Below are 26,393 nucleotides of genomic sequence, written 5' to 3'. Positions count from 1 at the left end.
GTCACTTGTACAATTATGAAAATTCCAATCCGGATTCCGAAATTCCCAGAAATGGTGTAATCTCGCCTTCCAAGTGTAACATCTTCCTTTTGATACTTTATTTGGTATGATATGGTTATACTGATCACACTGATTGGTTTTGGCGTAATTATCTTGTGATCCCCCCATCCAATCACTGTCGTCCACTCTTCCTCCTACACAACTCGTATTTCCCGCGCTGAAGGGACGCCGTCATCACTTCTCTTGGTGACTTGCTCGAAAAACAGTCGGAAAATGTAGCTGTAAAATGTTTCATTCCATTTTTCTTCTTCGTCGTCTTGACTTCAGCACTTTTAGTGCGAATATGTCTAGCTTTCATCTGTAACAATTCCTAAAATTCTTCGAAAATGTAAAGAATGATTTGTCCCTAAATCAGCAGACATTTGTTTTTATATATCTCTGTGGAATCGGTGTTAACGAAAGGTAGTTGTCTTTATAATTCTTCATGAATAATCAATATTCTAATTCTTATCCTGGAAGTCGAGATGAAATACCCATCGACCGCTGGCTATCAAGCACGTCTTGAACCTATTTGTAGATTTTATTTACCATGATTTGTACGTGAATCTCCTGAGGTTGGAATAGCCTGTTCTTGCTGGACCTACTCTCTTCAGAATGTCGCCACGATTTAAAAGTCGGTGAAGTAAGCCCAGAAATGTGTCACTCACGGATCATTTGTGACAGTAGATAGCTACGTCTCTCCGCAAAGAGTAGAAGTGCTTTCCCCCTCCTCTCTTCTGCCGGGTCCTCAAGAAAAAATGATGCGGAAAGAATAAATAAATGAATGTCAATGCGTGGGAGACAGGAAGACTCCTCTTACAGATGAGGAAAGTAATAAATAAAAAGTCATGCTCCATAATGGAGGTAATTGATCCAGCCCAATTTAAAAACATAGTTGAATCTATTAAAATAATATCAGGAATGAGCTTCTCTGCATCTTGCAGATCAACTCCTGATTTAGCTCGAAAGTTGGGCATTCAAATCAAAGCCTGTGCCTCCATTGTAGTGGGGTTGGCGATTGAGCGAGGAGATAAAGCTCTACGGGAGAGGGCGGAAAATTTTCGGACCCTCTTCAATATGAACTTTACAACCGAAGCCAAGCGAATTCGAAATAAATCTAAGAGAAATAAAGAAGAGGTTATTCCTCTTAGCTCAGATGTCCTGAAACTGAGCTCTTATATGAAAAATAAATCGGAGAAATGCTTCCATATTTTAGAAGAAAAGGACAGTCTCCACCACGAAATACTTTCCGCTTTTTCGGAGTTGCAAAAAGTGACTTTAACACAAATCATAGTCTTCAATCGAAGGAGAGAGGGAGAAGTGTCAAGAATCAAAATAGAGGACTTTAAAAACATCAAAAGCCCAGCCGAAAGGTCTGACATAGAGAAGAATCTTCCAGAAAATGAAAGAGCTCAATGTAAAATCTTGACAAGGATGGAAATCCAAGGGAAAGGGGATAGAACTGTCACAGTTTTGCTAACACCGTCTGTCCGTAAAGCGATTGAAGTGTGCTTGCAGAACAGAGATCGAACAGGGGTTAATAAAAACAACCCCTACTTATTTGTAAGCCATTCTAATTCTGCGTTGCTGCACTATTGGGGAGCGGCTTGTCTCTGCAATTATTTTGAAGAATGTGAAGCATCGCGCCCCGATAGTTTAAGATCTACTAAACTAAGAAAACAAGTGGCTTCACTTTCGCAGATAATTAATTTAAAAAACATGAGAAGGATTCCCTTGCGTCATTCTTGGGGCATGATATACGAATACATAGAGAATTCTACCGGTTACCTAACGATATCATCCAAATCGCCAAGACATCGAAGCTACTTTTTTCCTTAGATCAAGGGAACCTGCAAAAAGAGGGAGGTAAAACCTTGAATGAAATCCAATTTTCTTAGGATAACGGTATTAAATTTTACTCTAAACTTAATTCAAAAAGTCATAAGAAAAAAATTGAATTTTAGATTAAATCAAGCAATATTTATTTCAGATTCAGAAGGAGATGATGAGGAAGGAGATTGATTCTCTCCTTTTTGGTTATTGTCATTATTAATTTGTTTTGCTTTGTGTAACTGCCTGATTATGGATAATAACAGTGTCGTGGTTACTATTAACGAGCTACTGGCTAATCGCCCGAATGCCAATAAGGGCATTCTTTTCTGCTGCACTTTTTGCAAACACAGATGTGACTCACATAGACTTATATCGCTTCACTTATATAATCAACATCTTGATGCTGTGGTTGAACTGTGTAGCCAACATAAGTTCGCTCCCCCATTGTGCCATGCTGCGAGTTTTGTTGCGCCTTCTTTCTGCTTCAGCGAAAGAAAGAAGATACCCAAATCCTCTGCACACAGGTCCCCTGATGTTACCGATGGTGCAAGTTCATCATCCGATCTAACCTCGGGTAGCTCTGAGGGGAGTGACTCTGATCCCTGCGTGGCTGGCAACCACTCTGAACACGGCAGCCCCACTACTTTTGCTGTTCTTCCAGATGACAGTCCTGCTCCCAAGATGAGTCCTGACACTTCAACGATCAATGCTGCACCGTTGACCTTTACTAATTCCATGTTCAAGTCAACCATCTCTACTTCCCCGGTTAGGGCAAACAGCCCTCCACCCGCAATGGAACAGTATTCACCGGCGGACGATCCCATGAATAATACTATGGAAGTACCTGCCAACGACAGCGCCCCCTACTTATTCACGGTAAACGATCCCCCTAGCTACATAGAGGATGTACCTACCAGTGATGCTGTTCCGATTGCACCCCCAACTACTTCTTGCTTGGTTGATGATCCCACTCATCAGGTGGATGTTCCAACCAACGAGAACAGCTTATCTAACCTAAGCGACGTGCACATCGACCACTTCCTGATTGAGCAACTGGAGCAGTTCCAAGAAGCAGCTTCTATAAACAGGGTTATTGCCGAGCTTCAATCCATTAGAGCCAACAAGCCAGTGCATGATAGCCAGAAGATCTCCATTCCTCCTGGGGTCATCAAGTGCTACATTTGCGAGGCACCCTGCCACGACTTTGGTTTGCTTGAGGTTCACCTCGCCGCCCACCTGCTTCCCCTTGATGAGATTACAGCGTACATGACAATCTTCGAGGAGGCCTTACTTAACATCTACAGCGACCAGCTCGCCACTATACCAGTTAGCTGCCATCACTGCACTAGGTTGTTTAGGAATCATGGCTCCCTAGCAAATCACTTGCTTGAGGTTGGCATCAACGGCACCGAATTTGACAAAGTGCTACCAACACACAAACTGGATCGATGTCTCTCTCCTCCTGTCCTGATACCGCCTGGTGGTTCTGTCTCCTCCTCGCAATCATCTCCTCCAACGTTAAGGCCCTTCAAAGGTGGTCAGGCCAAACTTATTGACTTGGATGACGACTTCCCACCATTGCCTCCTGCCGCTACTAAGAGGTTCGGAAGCCAGCAATGCGGGGTCAGTTTCCTCTCCCTTAGGGACCTTGAGACACATCTAGATGTTGCTCACATCTTTGCTAAATTACCTCCATCCAACTCCCCACCTGTTAGCAAACCATCTACGAGTGGCATCACCACAAACCACAACTCGGATGACGACTTCTTGTTCCCAGGAGAACGACGTAGTACCCACAATGCCAGACCAATGCTGTTTAACAGCAAGGTGGATGAGGTTGACTTAGTGGGTGATACGTGCGGCCAAGGTGGAAGGGTAAGTACCAACATTACTCCTCCCAGGCAACGAGCAACACCAGCTAACCCAAGGAGGAAAAAGCCGACTAGCAGAAAGGTTAGTTTTGATAATGTTACAACCACTCTTTCCCCTAATACAGGTCAAGCTACCGGTAATACAGGAAACAATACAGTTGCTACCGGCGCACCTTCCATCTTAAGGAACAAGAACTGTCCCACCAAATCATGCTTCATGGATGGTGTTCTCCACTGGGTCTTCCCAATCAGATCCCCTACACCCTGTGTCATCGAAGGATGTAGAGCCACTTACAAGACGAGCAGATGGCACCAGTTCCATCAAGTTCCATTTTTTTAAGGCTTGCATTTTTAAAGTTAAATAAAAGTTTTATCATTTATTATTTATTTCAGATATAGAAGAGAGAAATTCATCATGTCATGTATAGGACAAAAAAACAAAGGATTAAATAAAAGCAAATATAAAAATTTTCTTTAATTTTTTTTTTAATTTTTCAGTTTCTGTAAAAAAATTTTAAACTGTTAAAGTGATTAATTATTTATCTAAGAATTTTTAGTTTATTTGAATTTTAAAAGTTAATTTTTATTACTTATTTCAGATCTTTCAGTTTCTATAAGAACTATTAACTATTTATTTTAAATTTTTCAGTTTCTATAAAAACTCGTTAAAACAATTGCGTAAAAAGTTCCATAATTTATTTTTCTCCAGACTTAATTTTATGTAACATTTTTTTAATTTAATTCAGATTCAGAGGAGGGAAATTTACCAAGTAATATACCATGCTGGTCTCAAAAAGGAAAAAATTCTGAAGGAAAGAAAAAAGGTAAATAAACCAACTTGTTTTTTAAAATCTTTTTTTTTTTTTTTTAAATTTTTAGTTTCGATGAGAACTTGTTAAACGTGTTTCTTTAAAGAGATTAATTTCGAAACAGTACGAAAAATTCATTCAGGTTTTATCTGAATTTTCAATGATTGATTTTGTAATTAGTGTTTAAATATGCACACTCTTGATGTACGCAGTTTTCGATAAATATTTTTTAATACATGCAACTCAATTTTTTTTTTTTGTGATGATAGTAAAATAATGATTTAAACTGATCATCATATGTTGTGTGATAAGGAGATTTTTTAAATTTGAGACATTTTTGAAACTGAAATAGTTTTAAAATAAAATTAAAATTTATTTTTGTCGATGTTTTGTATACATTTTTTGTAAGATTGAACTAAAATTTAGACCAGATCAATACAAATATTATTATTTTCAATTAAATGAAATTATTCTTTTAGATAGTATAAGTTCAGAAAACGAAACCAGTGACGAAGTATACTCTCCTCCTAAATCCAAACATGGTAAATGCATTTTTACATAATACTTCAATCTCTAACGAAATCCAATAAGAGTCAAAATCTATACTAATAAGTGTAAAAATTATATATTTATATATATATTTCCAGTAATTTTTCCTGAAAAAACATTTTTAAATAATTTTATAAAATAATATTATTAAAGGGATTTTATATCTGAATCTCATTAAAACTTAGGAAGTGAACTCATTAAATGTTTAGGGTAGATGAACTTAAAATTCAGAAAACGACCTGGAAGTGCCTAGCTTTTTGAGGGACCTAGAAGCCAGCAGACTTGTTTGTCTCGCTTTGCAAGTGGTCACTTGAGGTGTCTCTCGTATGTTCAGGGGCAAAAGACTTTTGGACTTTGCACTAAATGTAGGACAGCTCAGGCTTCGCCCGAGCATATTCTAAACTGAATCGATTTTAAGATCGACGAGGTTTTTTCAAAACCTCATCTGTTTTTAGACTTCCTGGACATTTTTGGACTTATGGTATTGGTCTAATTGGGATGGACCTCTTGGGGATTAGAAACAACAACAACAAAGGAAAGACGTATTCAGTTTCTAATGAATAATTTCATAAATTTCGAGACATAAAAAAAGTATTAATTTAATATATTCTTATATGATCAATTTAAAATATACTTTTACATCCATGTAGTTTACAAGAACTCTTTTACTTTTTTTGATGATACATTTTAAAATGAAATCTTTTTTGCCACGAAAAAAATTTTCGAAAGCCAAATATGTACTACACACTGTTTTGTTTTTAGGTGTCAAGTGAAAAACAGTGCCAAAGAAAATATGGAGCGATGATCAAAAAGAGGCAGTTGAAAAACATTTGGGACATTACATAACAGGAGGCAAGTTACCAGAGGCAGAAGCGATTCGTAGGTGTATCTCATCTGAGAAATGTTTATAGCATAGGACTTGGCGGAATGTTAAAGACTTCTGTCGAAACAAAATCAGAAAGACATTAAAATAAAATTTTGTGGTATTAAGAAAAATTTAAACCTGTTTTTAGTTATATGATTCGTTTTATTTTTCTGCACAACTATTATAGCAATTACATTCATATTCAACTATAATAACAATTCATATTTTCCCAACTCTATCATATTTATATTTTTAAAGCAATTAGAAAAGAAAAATTTAATTTTCATTTCAAAAAAATTATCATGTTTTTAACAGTGTCACTATTTTTGATCTTTTGTATGATTTTATTTCATAAGCCAGTTTCTTAAAATTCTTTTAGTAATATTCTCTCTCTCTCTCTTTTTATATATATATATATATATATATATATATATATATATATATATATATATATATATATATATATATATATATATATATATATATATATATATAAAAATGTCCTTAATAATAGTCCTTTTTATTTAATAATTGTTGGCATACTATAGCCAAAACAAGGAGTTACTAGGAAAATGCTCGGCAAAAGTTGTGCAGGCTTGCTGTAGAATAATAATTTGCTAAAATTGAATTTATAAATTTATTTTAATCATCTTACTTCTTAAAATCTCTTATTTATTTTATTTATATCGTATTTTAGTCAAAGTTTTCTCGCAACGAAATAAGAAATATACCCTTACGAAATAATTAAAAACAATTTTACCATTATATACAAGGAAATGTACAAAATGTAATGTTTTTGTCATGTACAAATGTATGAAATGTACAAAACAAATGCTTTTGTCACTGAATTTGAGTTTTCTAATAAAAAGTCTTGAATATTTGCTTAGTGTGAACTTCATAACCATTGAAAATGATTAGTAAACAGCTCTTTTCAGCAATTATTATATTCATTTTGAAATTCTAAAGAAATATGTGCTAATAACTCCAAGAACACGTTTGCACTAATAAGTTAAACTCAAAGGGGGGGGGGAATCCTTTAATTTAAGAGGGCATATACGTAAAATAATAATAAATAAATAAAATCAATAAAGAAAAAAAAATGAAAAGAAATGAAACGATGTTAGCACCTATCATTTCTTGAATTGTTTAAAACTTAATCCAATTCAATGAGAACTGCATTCTGCTTCTCATCAATATTCATTTTAATAATTATTAAGTTTATAAATTTTTAGCATGTAATAAAGTAATTTTCATCGTGTTTATGTTGTTGTACACTCCTAATTATTTCGTAAATTTCAACATGGAGAGGAAAATCACGAAAACCTCCCTCGGTTAGCCGGACGGCAAGGGGACTCTAATGTGAGTTAATTCTTAATTTATTAATTCTCTCTCTTTGTGATTCAATTAACTCTGTGATTTAATTTTATTTTATTTCAAAATGGATACTCAATTGGATAGATCTGTTGACCATAGATCAGAGGTAAATACCAATCAGAATTTAAATTTGTCCCCCCCCCTAACCATAAAATTGATTGTCCTCGATTTGCCAGGTGCTTTCTTCGTTCGGGAATGAACAAAAGGCGTGGCAAATTTTTTATATTGCGTTGCCTTTTGGCCAAACTTGAAGCTATGTTATTATATTTGGAGATGATGCTCCGGAAAAAAATGGTTTCTGGAACATACGTTCGCGGGAATAATACTACTTTGGCTTACATTTTAATAGAATTAAAAGAAAATCTAAAAGTTGATTTACTACTACGGAAATACTTACAGGATAAAAATGTGATTGTTAACTCCTCATTATTTATTGATTATGTCAAAGATTTTCCCGGCATCTGTAATTTTGTTCGAGTTAAAATTAATTTAAATCATGATGATGTACACGAAATTCCTGATAAAAAAAATTTTAATCACGAGCTTTTCACCCAATTTGCAATAGATCAAGATATTAGCTTCCCAAATAAATTATGTTTCGATTATTCTGAAATATGTAGGCCAAATTCTCATTTGTATGAGGAGTTTGTATGTCGCCATGCCAGACCGAGTTAAAACGGCGTCTAATGCATGTAAAGTTGTTTTCGCGTATCAAACTGAGAGAATGGCTCGCACTTCAAACGAACAATTTCTTGTTTCTGAAGTGCAAGATATTCTCGAAAAGTTTGATTGACTTACCCGAGGATCATCAATATGAAATTTATGCTTTATGTAAATTAATGCGCGTTATGTATGGGAATTTTAAATTTATTCACACATGTATTTCACAGTTTTCAATTGGGTAAAATTAAACGAAGGTGGGTCGCGATGTACGGTGATTATGATGCGGGTAAGTCAACTATTGCCGCGGCATTTAAAGATTTAATATTAATTTAAGGGATGACACTAGACGCGGATTTCAGCTTGGTTTGGCTACCGGTAGACGTTTTGTTGTTTTTGATGACGTCACGCCTGTAGGTATTTCCGTTTTAAATACTAAAATGCGCGATTTTTTAGACGGTCACATCACTGTTCAATTAGAACTTAAGAACAGAGATGTGATCGAGCAAATTTTTCCTCTGGTTATAAGAACAACTAACGTTCAAAATTGGCCCGAATCACTTCATAAACGAATCAAATTTTTAGACTCACTTCACAGCCGGAATTCCATCGAGTGCACTTAAAGTATTTTGAGGACACATCGTATGATGTTAAATTTACAAAATGGGCATCGTAGTCTGTAAGTAACACTTTATATCTTTAATAACACGCAAGTAACAAATCTATTCATAAAAACATAGATAATTAATTTCATTTTTTTCACAGTGTTTTATCTCGTTGGGGGCCTAAATCTGGAGGGCATTGAGACTCATCGGCACCAAAAATCAATCCAACGATTAAAGAAAAGATTTATTGCCGACCACGGTGCTAATTGTGAATACTGCAAAACGCACGACACCAGCAATTTTGCAGTAGATTAGAACTTGACATCAGAACTTACAAGAGGGCCAAACTTCCACGGGCACTCAGACGACCTGATGGAAAAGGCATTCAAGATAGCCCGAATCCTCCAAAAACGGGAGGAGGAGGCTGCCGGCTCCCCGCCCAATATTAACCCATGCGAGGAAGCTGAGTGCTCCGGCACCAATCACACTACCCCGCCATCGCCTGTTGCTGGCCCCTCCTGGGGTCCCTGATGTTGTGCCGATGCTCGCTTATTCCAATATAAAATAAATCTATTTAAATTTAATAACCATATGTATGTATTTCTATATAGTTAAAATAATTTACTCAATGTTACTAAACCAAACATATTTTGCTCAACAATTAAATTATTTGTTCTCCTGAATCTCAAGAATTTTAATAAGTTTTGCGAAGTTAGAGTTTTACTTAATAAATAGCAATAGCTCTTTAAGAGTGTAATTTTTAAATATAAGAGCAGTAATTTTAAAAACGGTATTTTCTTGAGAATCTGGTGCAGACAAACAAAGGCACTTTTTTTGATTTAACTACCTTTCTGATACGTTATTGCTACAAACGAATCTTACAAAGTTATGTGCCAAATATTAATCGATTATATGTAGAATAGATAGGTTACCACAGCCTTTTTTATTTCAGCTTATAATTTTTTATTGGTGAAAAAAAGGGTAAAATATAAGAAATGAAGAATTATTAAATAAAAAAAATATTTCGTGGGAAGCTATAAATATTTGTTTCTTACTTTTTGATGAGGCATTATTATTACCATTAAAAGAAACATGTATGTGAACTGTTAGTAACTTTAATTCGAAAACTGAAAAGGTATTTCCTTTGCATTATATTGCAATTTCCTTCTAAAATTATTTCATAGACAATTAATTAAAATATACATATAAAATAGGAGATTAATATTTAAAAAGAACTTGCAAACTTGGATTGTTATAGCTGAAATTTACAAGGCAATGAAGTGTTCAATATACATAAATGAGCAAAAAATTGCTATTTGTAGTTCGCTTAATGCTATTAATTATATGAACTTAATAAATCTCTATAGAAACAATTATGAAAGGAGCTAAAAAACGTTTCAAAATCTCAATAGAAATAGTTGAACACAAGCTTTGAAAAATTCTAGTGGTATTAAAAACTATTATGTTTCTTTAATTCTTCTTATTACATATTTATTAAGTTAGTTATTTACATACTACCTCATTTAAAATGAAAAACTGAAGAAAAAAATGCTCAGCTCTTACAGTTTTGTGGTATAAGTGTTACATTTTGAATAAAAAAATACCCATCAGTTCAGTATTGACATGCTTCTGAAAATGGCTGAAGAGTTTGATTTTGTAATAGAAGACTAGCTTTTATTTATTTATATTTTTGCATTTTTTCTCTTCTTATTTGAGCCGAAGTACAATAGATGTTTTCATTTTTGCTTTTACATTAATTTCAAAACGTATGTAACAATTGTTGAAAAGTGCTGTAAACTTGATATTGATTATAATAAATTTACTCAAAATCATTATTTTAGCTGTATAGTAGATTCTTTTCCTTTCTCTTAAAAAAGAAGTTTTTTTTTTTAGTTTGAAAAAAGAAAATTTTTAGAAGCGGGTACAATTTAAAAAATAGTAAGTAAAAATGCACTATGCTTCACATTTTTTTTTCTTAAAAAAATTACTAGTCTAATTAAATATAAATTACTTAATTGAATAGTCATGATAGCGTGTAGAAAACATCAAACAGAGTATAAAATGTATAATTTAAAGATCATCTATGTTTATCTTGTAAAGAGAGGTGCTTTTAGATGTTGTTGTTGACGTATGCCTGTTTAGGCAGAGGGGGAGCGATTGTTCTTGTTTTCCAGTGACGCCATCCATGGCCAAGAATTGACTTCTGCCGCACCATACGTCGCACCCGTTTATAGGGTGGACCCATTCATCCACAGATCGTCATTTTGACCTGAATCAGAGAAAGCTACCTGCTAAGTATGGCATCAAGATATTTTCACTAGTTGATTCTAGAGTATTTTATACATGGAATATGGAGATCTATGCTGGTCAGCAACTCGATGCACCATTCAAAATAGACTGTAGTTCGAAATCCATTGTCATGCGATTGATGACACCGCTTTTCAATTCTGAACGTAACTTGACAACTGGTATACGGGATATGAGCTAGCACAAGAACTTTTGAAATAAAAATTACAATTGTTGGGACACTTAGACAAAATAAAAGAGAAATACCGCCCCAGTTTTTGGTGAAAAAGGAATTGTATTCTTCAGTCTTTGGATTCAAAATGAAACAACTGTTTCGTATTCTGCGAAAAAGAATAAAAATGTAGTTATGTTGTCCACAATGCATAGAAATGATAAAATAGACGAAACCACGATGGAATTGAAAACACCAGATATCATCACGTTTTACAATCTCACGAAAGGAGCTGTGGATGTTGTCGATGAAATGGCAGCAGCACACACTACCGCAAGGATATCAAATCGTTGGCCAATGGTTATGTTATTTTCTATGTTAAATGCGGCTGCTATTGATGTCGTTGAAGAGTGCTGTTGACGTCGAAAAAAAATCCTCCCACGCAGTTCAGAAACAGGTGTTTCTTTTAGAAAACACTGGGACTCGTTGTGTCAGAACAACACAGAGAACGTAAGCCTCAAAGAAAAACAATTTTTCCAAGCACTGAGGAACTGAAAACCACTAACAGTGAACCGTCTGCTAAAAAAATCAAAGCAAATTACAAGCGATGTGCATTTTGTCCATGTAATAAGGACAGAAAATCAAGATTTATATGCCAAAAATGTGAAAAAAAGTCTGTGTTGAACGTCAGTATGTAATTTGTCAAAACTGTCTTTAAAAATGTGAGTTATGAATTTTTAAATTCATTAAAATTCTTTAATGTATCATTTTGTAATATTTAATTATGTAAGGTTTGCTTATAAACAGTATTATTTGATATTTAAGTAGCAGAAATGAACTAGGGTATGAGATACCCAGCGCGAGTTCTCGCGTTGGAAAATGGTTGAGTGATCTCCCGGATTAATACACACGAATGTCAACAACAAAAAAATCTCAATTTTCGCATCGGTACACATGGTGCCGCTCTTAAGTACCTCTTTGTTTAACACAATTTGAGTATAGATATATGTATCAAATCTTTTCTTTTTAGATAAATGGTAAATATTTAATTGAATAAGTTCTTTATCAATTAACAGCCAATGAAAGGTGATCAAATATAAACATTCTTCTTTAATAAACATTTTATGTTCACCATGGGGACCATACTTATTACATATTATTATATTATTTGTATATCATTATTAATGTGCCTGTTTCCATATGATATATATTTATTATATTATACTAATGTTGGTGTTATGAGCGTACACAAAATAATGAATATGACAATTAAGAGGATTTAAAAATAAAAAAAATTCCCTTTGTTACGAATACAAATAAATCTGTGAAAATTCAACAATATGAGTTGCCAAAAATAATTTTAAATATTTTATCAAACTAAATATAAGGCAAAACAATTAAATTTAAGCAATATTTAATGATTTGACAAAATTGCTTTTCAACGTCCACATCTCCTTAAATACTGGTCATGCATATATTTTAATTGCAATTATAATTTATTTCAAACTATTAGTTGACTTAATATTATGTAAAAAAAAAAACTAAACCAAAAATATTTTTCACAATTCTTACAGGTCTGGAAATTCAGAAAAGGTGGTTTTTTTTAGTGTTTTGTAAATGTTGTCAATCAATAAACAAGAAGTCTCTCACAATCATAATTCAATCCGTTTAGGAAAGACAGTCGCCTTGCAAAAGAGTTCCGAGCATTTCATACACCAATAATGCGTGAAATCCCGAAAGTCATTGAAGTTGTTCAGGCAGCATGCCTTCTCCGCAATTTTATATATATGCACAGCAGAGGATGTTTACATATTGCTGAAGGTGAAAGTTTCGCACTTGTAAATTTAGAAAACTAAACTCGACGGCTTGCAACTTGCCCAATATCTAATAGAGACTATTAGGCTGCATATTTATGTAAACCAGAAAATGTTCCAACATTTCAATTTTTAAATTGCCCTCATAACTGTTTGTTACAGTTCTAGAAGTGGCGGGAAAAGGTTCTCTTTTAACCTGATCTCGCAAGAAGCGTTCCGTCGCTGATACACCGTCTTCATTAAGGACTCAGCGGAGAAGACATTTGACTGCAGTGGCGTGTCTGGCATACAGACTAACAGCGATCGACTTTGTGTTTTACTTATTTGATGACTCCTTTGGTACGTATTGATCGACTCGTGGTGGAAACCTGAAGACTTGCTCTGCCCGGTGTCAAAGAAGCCACGAGTGTGTGCTTGTTTCTCTTCTGGGGAGTCCAGAGATATGGCTTCACCTCGTGACTTAGCACCACCCAAAGGTCTTTTTCAGGACCAGCAATTATCGACTGCTAAAATAACGGAATACAGCCAGACTTTGGATAAAAATGATATTGGAATTGTAGATTTAAACGACGCGGACGAGGCGAAAATTATTATCCCAATTAATGAAGGTGATAACTCGGTTATTGACAAACCTAGTAAAAAGAAAAAACGCAAAAATTGCTAAAAAAATAAAGTTCAATCGACGGACGACGATAACACTGAACCAGAATCAGATGCAACGGAGATATAAGTTGAGGGCAATTTGAATAATGATTCTGATAAGGCGGGGAATAAGGCGATAACTAAAATAGCTATTCCCTTCGAATCATTCATTAGCGAAGCTATAAGTTTAATGAAATACGTGACCCACTGTGAGAAATATGGCCACAAAATTAACGAAACCATAAATAAACTGAACGAATATCACCGAGAATTTAATTTAAGCTTTGATAAAAACAGCAATAAAATAAGTAACTTAACAAATCTCAAGCAAGAGCTTCAAAATGATGCAGCTTTTAAAGTTATAGAATTTAATTCTGATAATATCCATCTCACTGATAAGGAATTCACACCTATAAGCCCTAAAGAAAATTTAATAGATATGAACGAGGAAAACTCCTCCCTCCCGTCTCATAGCACTCTCCAACGGTTACTTTAATTAACTGTTAGAGGATAATGAAAGGATCAATATCAAATTAGATAAAATTGAGAAAGAAAATAAATCTCTAAACGACAAAATTCAAGAAATAGGAACGAAAAAGCCTAAAGAAATAAAAAGGAAAGCTAACAAAGATGCTCCCCCTGCAAGAAAAGAAGGTAAAACTCTTCAGGTTGCTAAATTAAACTTCGTTCACAGTAACAAATTCCAAGCCTTGTATAAAAACAAATATGGAAGAAATGGATGCAAAGGACTTTCCTGCCCAAAATACAAATAACTTAAAAAGGAAATGACGGACTCCAAGATCTCGGATTAAGAAAACCACGAAACCTCTGAGCCAGAGAATAAATAAATATAAACCCCAAGATGTAAGTGATGAGTCTGGTTATTTAGAAAAGAAAGATTTTTTTATTAGTTCTTATGAATGTGACTCAAAAAAGTATGCTTCAAAGTTATGGAGGTAATGTAGTGTGTTGTGATTTCACTCATGGAAAAGATGAATGTAACATTGATTTGTCTATTTTATGTGTGTTAGACGATAGGCATGAAGGGTTTCCAGCTGCTCCGATTTTCAATAATAGGCAAGATGAAAATGCCATTCAGGCGATTTTCATTTAAAAAATCCATTTAGGATGCAGAGGTAATTGTTGAGCCTTTTGTCTTATGATGCTAATTCTTTTTATGATGCTTGGTGTCCCGTGTTTGGTAAGCCAGAAAATAAACTATTATGCTGTTGCACATGATAGAAGTTGACGTCGCAAGATATCTTAGTTTATTTCTAATCCTGTTGTCCAGGCTGAAGTCTATAAGATCCTAAGGTGTCTTCTTGAATAAAGTGACCCTCACACATTCGAGATGTCATTATCTCAGGTAGTCGTGCATCTTTCACAGCGGGAAAAAACTCGAAGGTTAGCTGAATATTTTAGCGATAACTATTCGAATAGGGTTCAAATGTTGGCATATTGTTATCGTAAGTGGATAGGAGTTAATACTAATATGCATTTGGAGCGAATGCATAGAACGGTTAAGTATACATATTTAAAAGGGTTGAATGCTAAAAGACTTGACAAATCACTCTTAGCATTAAAGCTGTTTGTCAGGGATAAGCATTTAGATAGGCTTATAGCTTCGAAAATGTCTGAATCTAGAAATAGGCACAGGCAAGGTATGCTTTTCCATATAGGCAAGGTTCATCCTGGTGATGACCCTAATGTTTGGTACGTAGAATCAGTTGAGTGTGCGGAGAGGTTGTCAATCTAAAGTTTGTCCATTGACATGTCAAGAATGTAAGGTTTGTTTACACAACTTTACTTGTACATTTCATGATAATTCGATCAGATAGAACATGTGTAAACATATTAATTTGGTTTGTAAACATTTCAACAAATTTTCTAGACCTGTTGTTGTGTTGATAGTAGTTTCTCTGATTGATGATAGAGTCAGTATAGAAGGTAAGGAAATTAATGCTCTTTTAGCCAAGTGTCCTGTTCTACAAATTGTAGAAATATCGAGGCAATGAAAGAGCATCTTTTACAATATGAAACTAAGTTTACAACTTAAGTTGAATCTTGCAATTCTAAGGATAATTGTAAAAAATTATATAAGTTGTTTGAAGGTGCAGATATTTCTTATTTTGCTTTTATGGAACGTAAACATAATAGAGAGTATTTTAAATTAGAAGCTTCAGGTAGTAGTAGTGCACCAGGTCATAAGAAGATACGTAGGCAACGATTTTATTTCACAAAAAAGAAAATAAAGCGTAGAGGTAGGCTAAGTAAACCTGCAAGAGAGGAGTCTCATGCAATCATTAATTCATTACCTGTTAATGTAATGAAGGAAGGGGATGCGGATATTCAGCAAATGCTTCATATTATTGCTTAAACTGATAAATCAATTACGTATAAGTGATAAGTTATAATTGGGAATATTAGAATAAGTTAAGATAGAATTTTTATAATAAGAATTGTAATACTCTCCCATTTTAACAAAAGAGGCATATCCTACTGTTTTTGAAGGTCAGCCATCTTACTTATCAACAAAATTGTCTGTAAAGCGGAAAACTCCTGAGGAGAGACAAAATGAACTACTTCAACAAGATGAGAAAAAATTTGAAGAATGGTGCTTGCAGGATCAGATAGTTGATTTCGAAGAATTCAAGAACAAAATAAGAGACATTCTCAATAGACAATTCTTCAAGTGACAAAATAAGAGACTCTGTCATTCACCAGAAGAATCCTAACCGCCATTGTAGAATGACGCACTGCTCTTGTTTTCATATTTTCCCTTTTTATACTTAATAATTAAATGTAAAATAAATACTAATAAAATGTGAACTCAATCTATTCATCTCCTGAACAATATAGACATAAAACTACATAAAACTCAATGTAGACATAAAACTACATAGTATACTGAAAGCATTTACTGAAGTATTAGAAGAGTGTGAAGATGACTAATAAAGAAACTCTTCTATTCCTTCGAGATTAACTGGATTTATGTTTGAAGTTCTCCCCTCGTTATCAGTCATATTCTTTTATGGGCTGCTCAATTTTATTTTAGTCATCCTGCAGCACATAAGCTTGTGCGAAATAGTTCAAAACTTGTTTTACCTCATCCTCATTATTTAAAGACTTTAATACAGAACCTTGGTCCATTGGAAAGTGGAGTTCAAAATTCTCATATCAAATATTTAGAACAAAAAGTTTGCTGCTTGCTGATAGGGAAAAAATTGTAATTTTAATGATGGATGAAATCTATGTTAAACCTGGTGCTAAATTGATGGATTGGCCTCCAATGTAGATAATGCTAAAGCATCAACACTCCAAGCATTTCTAATTTCCTCTGTATTTACAAAAAATGAAGATGTTGGATTGTATCCCATCAAAAATCAAAATCCAGACTAGCTTTTTGATGCTTTAATGCATGTTTTAAAAGTACTGCCGTGTTTTGAACTTTGAGATATATTGTGGCAAAGAAGACAAGGTACCAATGAGTGGGAAAAGGATAGGATACGACGTAGTTCAGCATTTGTGCAAATGTCTGAAAGATCCTGACCTTAATATTTACTTAGATCTTTCAGCAGTGTTCCACTGGTGAATGATCCGTTAAAAAAAATGCTTGCGGCACTTTAAATGTAGCAGGAAAATCGTTGCAGAGGCAAAACATTAAATCTGTGAAGTTCCCAACAACTAGAATGTCAAAATCATACCAGTTTGTAGAATCTCCCGACATCATCTATATTTTAGAATCATAAAAAGGAGATAGCTCTTTCATCAAACACGCAGTTTGAAGAGACTGATACAAGAAGAGAAGGTGAGAAACATTAATTTCAATGCCTTATTTCATTCGTAAGTAAAATTCAAACATAGGAGGTGTTGATCTAGCAGAAAATACATCAATATTGGATTGATTGATATGAATATTCGGTGCAAGAGCCATGTCTTGGCTATACCACACCTAAATGCAAGTGAAATGCAAAATAACTAGATTAAAATTTATGCAACTTTATTAAAAATCAAATTAACAAGGTCTAAATTAGTGTAAAATCAGGATAGCAAGGTTAAATTTAGCAGGGTTCGCCAAGTGTGCCTACCTTGAAAAAACCCACTAGGTGGTTTTTTTAAATTTGGTTGAAAAAGAAGTATGTCCTACAACTTTCATTGAACACATCGTAGAAGTTAAAAAATATTTTGGTTGAAAAAGAAATGTGCATCAAGCACATAGATGGGCAAATGAAAAAAAACTGCTTAATGTCTCAATTACCAAATGATACTAGGTTGGAGTTCATATTGAGACTGCGTAGAAACTTTTGCCAATAATTACTATAAATATCAAGAGATTGCTCTTGAACATCAAAATGAATTCAATAATAATATGTCAAAAATATTTATAAACTATAAATTTGGAAAAACTGATATAAATTGTTTCTGAAGCTTTAAAAACGCTTCAATCAGAAAACTCTTCAATTTCAGAAGCTGTTTAAATATGAATTAACTCACTATCGCGTGATGAATTACAACCCCATAAACATTTTGTAAAAAGATTCCATCAGGCTGTTCAGCCACCTCATTTATTAGCATATGCATCCTGGATCCCAAAGCAAGGGGATAATTTTTAAATGATGAACAAGAGCAATTAGCAGAAAACTGTCCTTCTAAGCATCATCCAAAATTTCTGCCAGGTCTTATGGCATTCAAAATTTCAGCCAATTCTTTTTTTCATAACACTCAGCACCAGTATCCTCTGTCTCTATCGAAAGACACTTTTCAACTTTCGGTTAGGTGTGGTGTGAACTACGAAATAGATAAAGCTACAAATCTCATAAAAGTGTATCACCATCTAAGAGAGAAATGTAGACACTTTGAATCTGTAGTATGAAAATAATAAATAAATAAAAAAATTGACCTTTTTCTTAAAGTTAACTCTTAACATTCGCGGACAATTTTTAACTATTTGGAGAAAGTGTATCACCTTTAAAAAAAACAGTTAAATATTAAAATATTTCTTAAGATTTTTTAAATATTTTTAAAATTTAATTTGAATATAATTTATTTTGTTTCTTTTAATCATGTTTAAAAAATTAAAAACCCACGAAAAAAAATTTCTATTAAGTGATACATTAAACAATTACCAAATTTAAAGTTTTATTTTCTGGTTTTCTAAAAATAAGCTTCTTATTATTCCAACAAAAGTTTTATTATCAGCTTTTTTATAATTTCATAGATAAATTTTAACTTTATAATTTCAAAAAATAATTAATCTAAAGATGCAGTCTTTTTTAACTTTTTCCTTTTATATTACTGTTGCATTTATATTTTATAGCACTTCAGTTAAAAATTGTGAAACTTTACGAATTTAACAATAAAGATTCAAACATGTATTAGTGATAGTGCATTATTTAAACTTCTTTTAAATTTATTATATTTTATTAAAACTGTTTAGATTCATTTCTATTTTTAAGCTTATACAACACTATTTAATAAATAAAAATATTTTCACAATAAAATTTCACGAGCACTAAATGAAAAAATCTGGGTTTTTTCTAATAAAACCGAATTTTCCCCGGTTTTTTTTTTTCAATAAAACCCGGGTGGGTTGGGTTTTTTCAAACCCTGAAATTTAGAGCTAAATCAATCAAAATCTGCAACCGCTGAATTTTATAATTATATGATAAATCGGAAAATCAGCATTAAAATAAGAGTTTTACGAGTTTAAATTTCTGACAATGACATAACATACGTTTGACATTTAAAGTTTCCTGGCATGTGGAACTAACTGGCGCTGATGCCTTAAGATGTTTATGTGTTAGACGAGTGTGACCGATGAGTAATGTATTAATGAGAACTTTCAGGTTTGTGTGACAGTCAAGACTTTTGTACAGAACTATGGATGGCTTTATTTTATGAAATTTACTGCTCATTTCTCTAGTCTAATTAGTCGCATATCACGGGTTTAACATCAGCAAAGGTAAATAGTCTTAGTGAGATGTAATGAATTTGGCTATGGTAACCGCTTTTTCATTTCCGGAGATTCCAAGATTCCAGGAATCCAAGGAAAGAGAATTTTAAAATGTTCGTATGTAGCATTAATAGGTAATAGGATTTTTCAATACAGCTATTTGAGTCTGAATAAATTATTCACTGTTTATAGTTTGTTCAAAAATAAAATCTAAAGCTAAAATTAATGCATAACGCTCAGCAGTGAAAAAGTTTGAAGGGACTATCCTGACATGTTGCTATTGCTACAGACAACAGCTCATGCCACATAATTAATAAACTTTGACCCGTCAGTGAAAACAGCTTTAAAATCCTTATATTTGTTTTGATGCACATGAAATATGTTTTTATATATGCTTGATAAAGTACTCTGCTTTGAATGTTGTTTAAAAACATCAACAAGTAAAGGAACATCTAACCAGGGTGGTAGTAATGTAGAAGATAACATATCAATCCTCAACACTTAGCTTTAATAAAAGTTTTTACATCCTCAGTACAAAAGTAGGAATTGCTATTTAAAGCGGATCTCATACTCAGGTTGTAAAATCTTAGAGTGAAGATGATAAATCGGACAGATTTTAAGTTGAAAGTAGTAGTTGAAAGCTAATTTATTTCTGCACTATTAAAGTGACTGCTCATTGTGCAAACCGTACCAACTTTAAATTAGTGAGGTATAACAAGTGCCAGTCGCAATTCGTTCGTAATGGACAATGCCTATGTATCTTAAACTGATTCTCTTGCTAACTCATAAATTATAGAGCCGTAGTTTTGATCTAATTACAGATGTGTATATTTTCCTCAGAGAGGATGTATCTGCTCCCCAGGAAGTGTTAGTTAATACTTTAAGTAAATTGAGTTGTCTGTTGCATGTTTGTTGTAAATACTGAATATGAGACGAAAAATTTAGTTTGGAGTTTAGGATTGAACAAAGGAATTTTATTCCATTCAGAACTGGTATACGGATGGCATGATGCGAGAGAGTGGAAATTGATGGAATGGCGCTAAATGCTAAGCTTATGGGTTCTGTAAACTGAACTGCAAATATTTTACTGGAAACATAAGTAAATGTCTCACCAAAAACATTTCAAACAAGGATAGGAGTAGAATAGGTAGTGGGGCAATTCCGCAAAAGTGATCCTAAATGAATAAATATTCAAAATGTTTGTAAAATTAAAAAATTTTGGAATGCAGAAAATATACAATTTGTAATAGCTTCGTTTTTTAAAATTATAAAAAAATTTTAATTTTAGTTCAATTCTAACAAAAAGATCTAACACCCTGAACTTTAACACAGGTTCCCTACATTATGTTATATTCCGTTTGAGTTAATAATGAAGAGCAATAAAATAGTTTTAAATGTTATATATAAGTATTTTATATATTAGCATCTTACCATACTATAAACGGAGTATGATCACTAGGGTACCTCGGGAATGTGACACCCGTGTTTACCATTATGGTAAACCCCCTGAGGAAGTTCATTTACATAGAAATGAGAATGCATATACATGTGTGTGTGAAGTGAATTGCATATTAGATATCAAGAAATATTGGCTGAATAAATTTTAAAAATATCTAACTTACTAAAAAAATTATCATTCCTTTAACTTAAATACATAATTAAATAACATAAAAGAATGAATCGATAACCAGAAATTCTGTGTTTGATATGAATAATTACAACAGATTAAGTACAGCAGAGAAAAACCCAAATTTTTTATGGGTAAAAACTGCTGAAACTACTTTTTTACGGTGCAGCAAAAAAAAAAATATATAATTTTCCTTACAAATAATAAATCATTTATTATTATATACGTGTATATAATTGTAATTATATACTATCAAATATAAATAATTGAAAGTTGTTTTACATATTTTCAATCTTGATTCATAATGAAATTAAAATTTTTCATTTTGTAAAATATTAAAAGTATATGCTTTAAAAAATTGTTGGCCATACATAATACTTGTTGATATTTATACAGCGTTTATCTATATATATCTACAATACACCTCAACCTGTATATAATCTCCAGATTTTGTTCAAAACTTTTATTTAAAGAAAACTAAAAAGACACTGCTATTTAAGTGTTTCATAATTTTCATTCAATTGAAATCTCACATAAATAAGAAACTACAATTGCATTCAAAATGACAAAGTTAGTATTCAATGTCATCTTGTGGGAGTAAACCTGAATTATAACTTCATCGTTTTTATATAAGCTACAAGCTGCGAAATTTAAAAAGCATTGCTTATAGCACACCATTATAATTATTTAAAAATTCTGCTTTAAAAATACCTTACCAAAGCAATAGCCAAACTTTATCATAAGCAAACAAAAATTGTTAACTTTCAATCTAAAGAAAACTGTTTAAGAGAACAAAAAATGAACTCTTACTATTTACAATAAAGAATAAATATTGCACGCATTATATCACATTAATACATTGCTAGCTTTGACATTCTAACTCAAGTTTACAATTACTCAGGAATAAAGCAATGAAGAGTAATCTTATCAGGTAACATATCGAATATCTCAAGCAATTTACGAATAAAGAGCTGAGGAAGAATGAAATGCATTAGGACTAAGTAAACATACAGAAGAAAATAAAGTTAGAAAAATATATTATAGCATAGAAGCTAAACTAAATAAAAGAATTAAAACATTTACATAAATAAAATATAACATCATTAGAGATGAAAACTCTAAAAGTGAAGAGTACTTAGGAATTAAACCATTTTCAAAAAATTCCAAAATAATAATGGAATAGTTTTAGTGAAAAAACATACTGCATTTAAAGTTTCGTTTGTAACCTCAGTTCATAAGAATATTTATTTGGGGCTATATTCCTAGATCAACAGCCAATTAGCACAGATGGCGGTAAAAGTTAAAATTTGTCGTATGACTTCCGGATTTGCTATTTCGGACCGATTTTCACACCTGCCAGAAGCACGCCGTCCAATATTATTGTACTTGTAGCGTTTACCAAATAATACGGTCTATCACTTCAATTTTCAACGAAACAAATAAGACTAGACTCCTTTTCTAAATAACTTTATCGTAAAATATAGCACAGAATTAAATTATAATATTAAAAGTAGAAAAAAATAATAATATAACAAAAATTTAAAATACGATTCACTGCAAAATGAAGAAAATTGTGATTGCCATAGATCACAGGTTACTTAATGGCAAAATGGCTGTTGTCTAGTTTTTTTTGGAAAAGCAACTTTATTGTGTTTTTATCGTGAACATCTTTAACTATTAAAACTGAACTGCTCAGTACACAATTTCGCAGGCATATTTAAATGCAGCTCAGACATTAAGTCTAAATTCTTTTGATGACTGAATAGATATAGAACATCCAATCGAAATCAATATTAACATTTTCTGATTGGTACAATGGCGTTTGGTGGAGATTGTAAGCTGCATCATACTCCCGTTTCGGATTCACAAGTTCATACATGAAATAGGATTTGAACGCAAGGTTTTTTTTTTTTTTTCAATTTTACATGAAAGTTAGTGAATTATTTACATTGCGTGGAAGACTGTCTACAGGCTTGTGCAAGCTATTGGAAATATAGACAATGGATCCTTTTATCCCTAACTGGTGATCAACACCCAGTTCTCGTATTTGCCTGAAAGGGGTTCGGAGAGACACCATTCACTCTTCGGTAGGATTCAATTCTTTCAACCACTTTGGTACTTTTGTGAGGGACGGGCTTCATGCTTGTAGTTACGAACGGAATCCGTTCGTATTTCCGTTTGTATGTAACGCAGAGCCTGACTAAGGCAGGGGCGCATGGGAAAGTAGTTCTGGGTCCCCACATCAGAGAGGCCCCAAATCGAGTAGAACGTTTATTTTACGTTTCCTTCTTTAATGAACTTTTTTTTAAACAAAATGTCAGTACAGTGTGAAATCCGTTAGTTTTACGTTAGCTTCTTTATTAATCTATCGTATGAACACAAAAAATCTATATTTCGTAAATTCATGGTTTTCTAGGGCGGAGTTTGGCAAAATTTTCGCAATTACGATGGAGAAATTCTGCCAATCATAAGTATTTTTTTTACAAATGTTGTTGTTGTTGTAGTTAATTTGCGTCGCTCTAGAGCTACACAAATGCCATTTGGCGACGGTCTGGGAAACATCCCTGAGGATGATCCGAAGACAAGCCATCACAATTTTGATCCTCTGCAGAGGGGATGGCACCCCTGCTTCGGTAGTCCAACGACTTGCACGCGAAATCGAGCACTTTACGGTAGAACAGTTTAACAAGGACCAATACCGCACACCCTCGGTCCCTACTCAGACTGATCCAAGTAGCCACCCACCCGCACACTGATCGCAGTCAGTGATGCTTGACTTCGGTGATCTGCTGGGAACCGTGTCTTAACGATTAGTCCACTACGGGACCCTACACATCGCAAAATGCGATATGTTTTCAAAAATACGGACTTCTGATTGGCTTAACTTAGCCATCGTAATTACGAAAATTAAGCTGAATTCCACCCTAATGTCAGCAAGGAAATGAATTTTTCGCAGCTAGATGATTAAGTTAACAAGAGAAGCTGGAATGTTTTGGGTAGATTGAGGTTTATTGGTTTAATGTAATTTGATTGACATTTTTCAATTTAGTTTTTCAAGATCTTTCATTTTAAAATGATTTCGAAGACCATGCATAGTTGTCTATTTTTCATATATAAAACAACTATTTACTAATCTCACTAATACAGTGCAAAATCTCTTGATTATCTTGCTTTTTATGAATTAGTTTTTTTTATTTCAAAAAAATATCTGTCTACTTTGGAGACATTCTCAACACACTTCATGTAGTGGTATTTTTTATGCTGGTTGTGATTCCCCAAAATTTTTGGTAATTATCAAAAAATTCCTTGACTGATTATTGAAATCATTAATAAAAATGTTCTTTTATTGCTCAAAATGCAGTTTTTAATACTTTTTTTTAAAGAAAAAATATTGATATCAGTCTTTAAGTTTTTTGCTAGCTGTAATATGAAACCAAACACCTCTATTATTTTCGTATAAGCCTTGCAATTTTCATAGTAATAACGAAGGAAATCATTTTCTTTTAGTTAATGAAAGGTCGAAAGATAACAATTGTGGGAAACTTATATATTATATGACATGACATATTATATGACAACCTGATTTTCTTTTTCATATAATTTCAACTTCAGAAATTATATGAAAAAGATATATATGAAAAAGATTATATGAAAATGAAAAAAAAACTACTTTATAAAAAACCAATTGGTATTTTGAAAAAGATCCAAGATTCGCAAATAAAATTAGCCATTATCAGCATCTCAAATTTCAACACTGATAAGTGCCTTTTACTGGAATGCAAAGTGACCCGAATGGTATTACTACAAGTTTAAATTTAACTGTTGATAATAATTGAACTAATTATCGAATTTTTTTTCAGGGATATCTAATTTAAAATATGTTATAAAACATATTTTAAATAAACTAATCAAAGCATTTAATCAGCACACCTGCAAATATTGATATTTCTATGGACTGTTATACTTTCACATTCTTAAAAATATATTTCAAAACAAGAAAAGGAAAGATTTATACTTTTTAAATGAAAAAAAAAGAGGACAAGAAAATTATATCTAAGACATGGTTAGTATGAAATAGTTAGGCAAGAGAGCAATTCGGAAAATTTGGACCTCTTGATGTTAATTTCACTTTATGTTGTTTTAGTCACATATTTGGAAATATTTAAGTGAAAATTGCAAAAATTTTAATACACAATTATAAAATTCGTTTATCCATAGATATTTCGATGTAAGCAAAAAATTTTTGTTATTTATTTTATAATTTTTTATTAACTATATTGTATTATTGCTGGCTTTTGCCGAAATAAATCCCACATTAATCCTAATATAAGATTATATAATTGCAGTTTTTTTTTCTCCATTATAATGGATATATGACAGGAGATCCTAATATAAGCATTTCCTTTTCTATTCGATTTAAATAATTAAAAAAAAAATCACCATATATTTAAAAAAAAAAAAGAACATACTTCAGTTTTGTTTGACATCATATCATTAAACGCTTACTTAGTGAAAACCTTAAAAATCAATTTTGAAAAATTCCATGAGGATTCGTAAAAAGAACCTAAGATCATTTAAAAACGAGATTAAATTGATTTTTGGCTCTTTACTTTACTTAAATGAAAGACCACCAGATGACGCATTTGTTTTTCCTCCCAAAAAGAGCTGGAAGAGAAGCTTTGAACTGAAAATCGTTCAAGGTTACAAGCGTAAGTAATATGCTGCGTTGAAGCAGGAAGTTCGAAAAACGCATTAGTCTGTATGATCTTTATCGATATTGTTTGCTTTTGTTTTAATATTTCAATATACGTTGTGACCATAGTTCCTGTTAAGTGTCTGAAACTAGTGAAATCGCATTTTGTGCGTGTATTTATGATTCAAGCTTCAATGTGATAAAAATTATTAATTTTGTGATTATCTATTAGCTTTGGTCATCGACAGTGTACGTGTTTTCGCTTTTAATCATAAAATGCAAGCCTTTTTAAGCTTTGAAACTCTCGGGTTTTCATTTCCATTACTCAACTGTTTGACTCTCAATATAAATGACATTGGATTGTGTGACTCACGAAATCTTTTTTCACTTAATGTACAAAATGATTATTTGGCTCTTTCGCCAAAAGCTGATTTACATTTCATTAACTTTCTAAAGTTGATTTATGCTATTAGTATAATTTTTTCTTGATCTCTGTTTTCTATCAGCAGAATACCAGTCACAAACGATTAGCATTATAAAGTGAAATTTTTAAATTTCTATTTGAAATTTTTGCAGATGTCTAATGCAATGAATTGTGACG

General features: G+C 32.7%; 1 protein-coding gene across 1 annotated transcript in view; it reads right to left on the bottom strand.

Annotated features, from left to right (window-relative positions):
• Positions 1 to 22,531, bottom strand: part of LOC147807609 (uncharacterized) — a 56,723-nt gene extending 34,192 nt beyond the window's left edge. The window contains exons 1-2 of the mRNA XM_087166590.1: positions 22,183 to 22,531; positions 20,585 to 20,647 (exon numbers count right to left, since the gene is read on the bottom strand). Coding sequence (XP_087022716.1) covers positions 20,585 to 20,647; positions 22,183 to 22,203 — 84 coding nt within the window. The 5' untranslated portion in view covers positions 22,204 to 22,531. The remainder of the gene's footprint in view (positions 1 to 20,584; positions 20,648 to 22,182) is intronic.
• Between the last annotated feature and the right edge of the window lie 3,862 nt (positions 22,532 to 26,393).

This window comes from Parasteatoda tepidariorum, chromosome 6 (assembly GCF_982258835.1).
Source record: "Parasteatoda tepidariorum strain Cologne lab strain chromosome 6, Ptep-v5.0, whole genome shotgun sequence".
NCBI classification, from domain to species: domain Eukaryota; kingdom Metazoa; phylum Arthropoda; class Arachnida; order Araneae; family Theridiidae; genus Parasteatoda; species Parasteatoda tepidariorum.
This window is presented reverse-complemented; position numbering and strand designations above follow the sequence as displayed.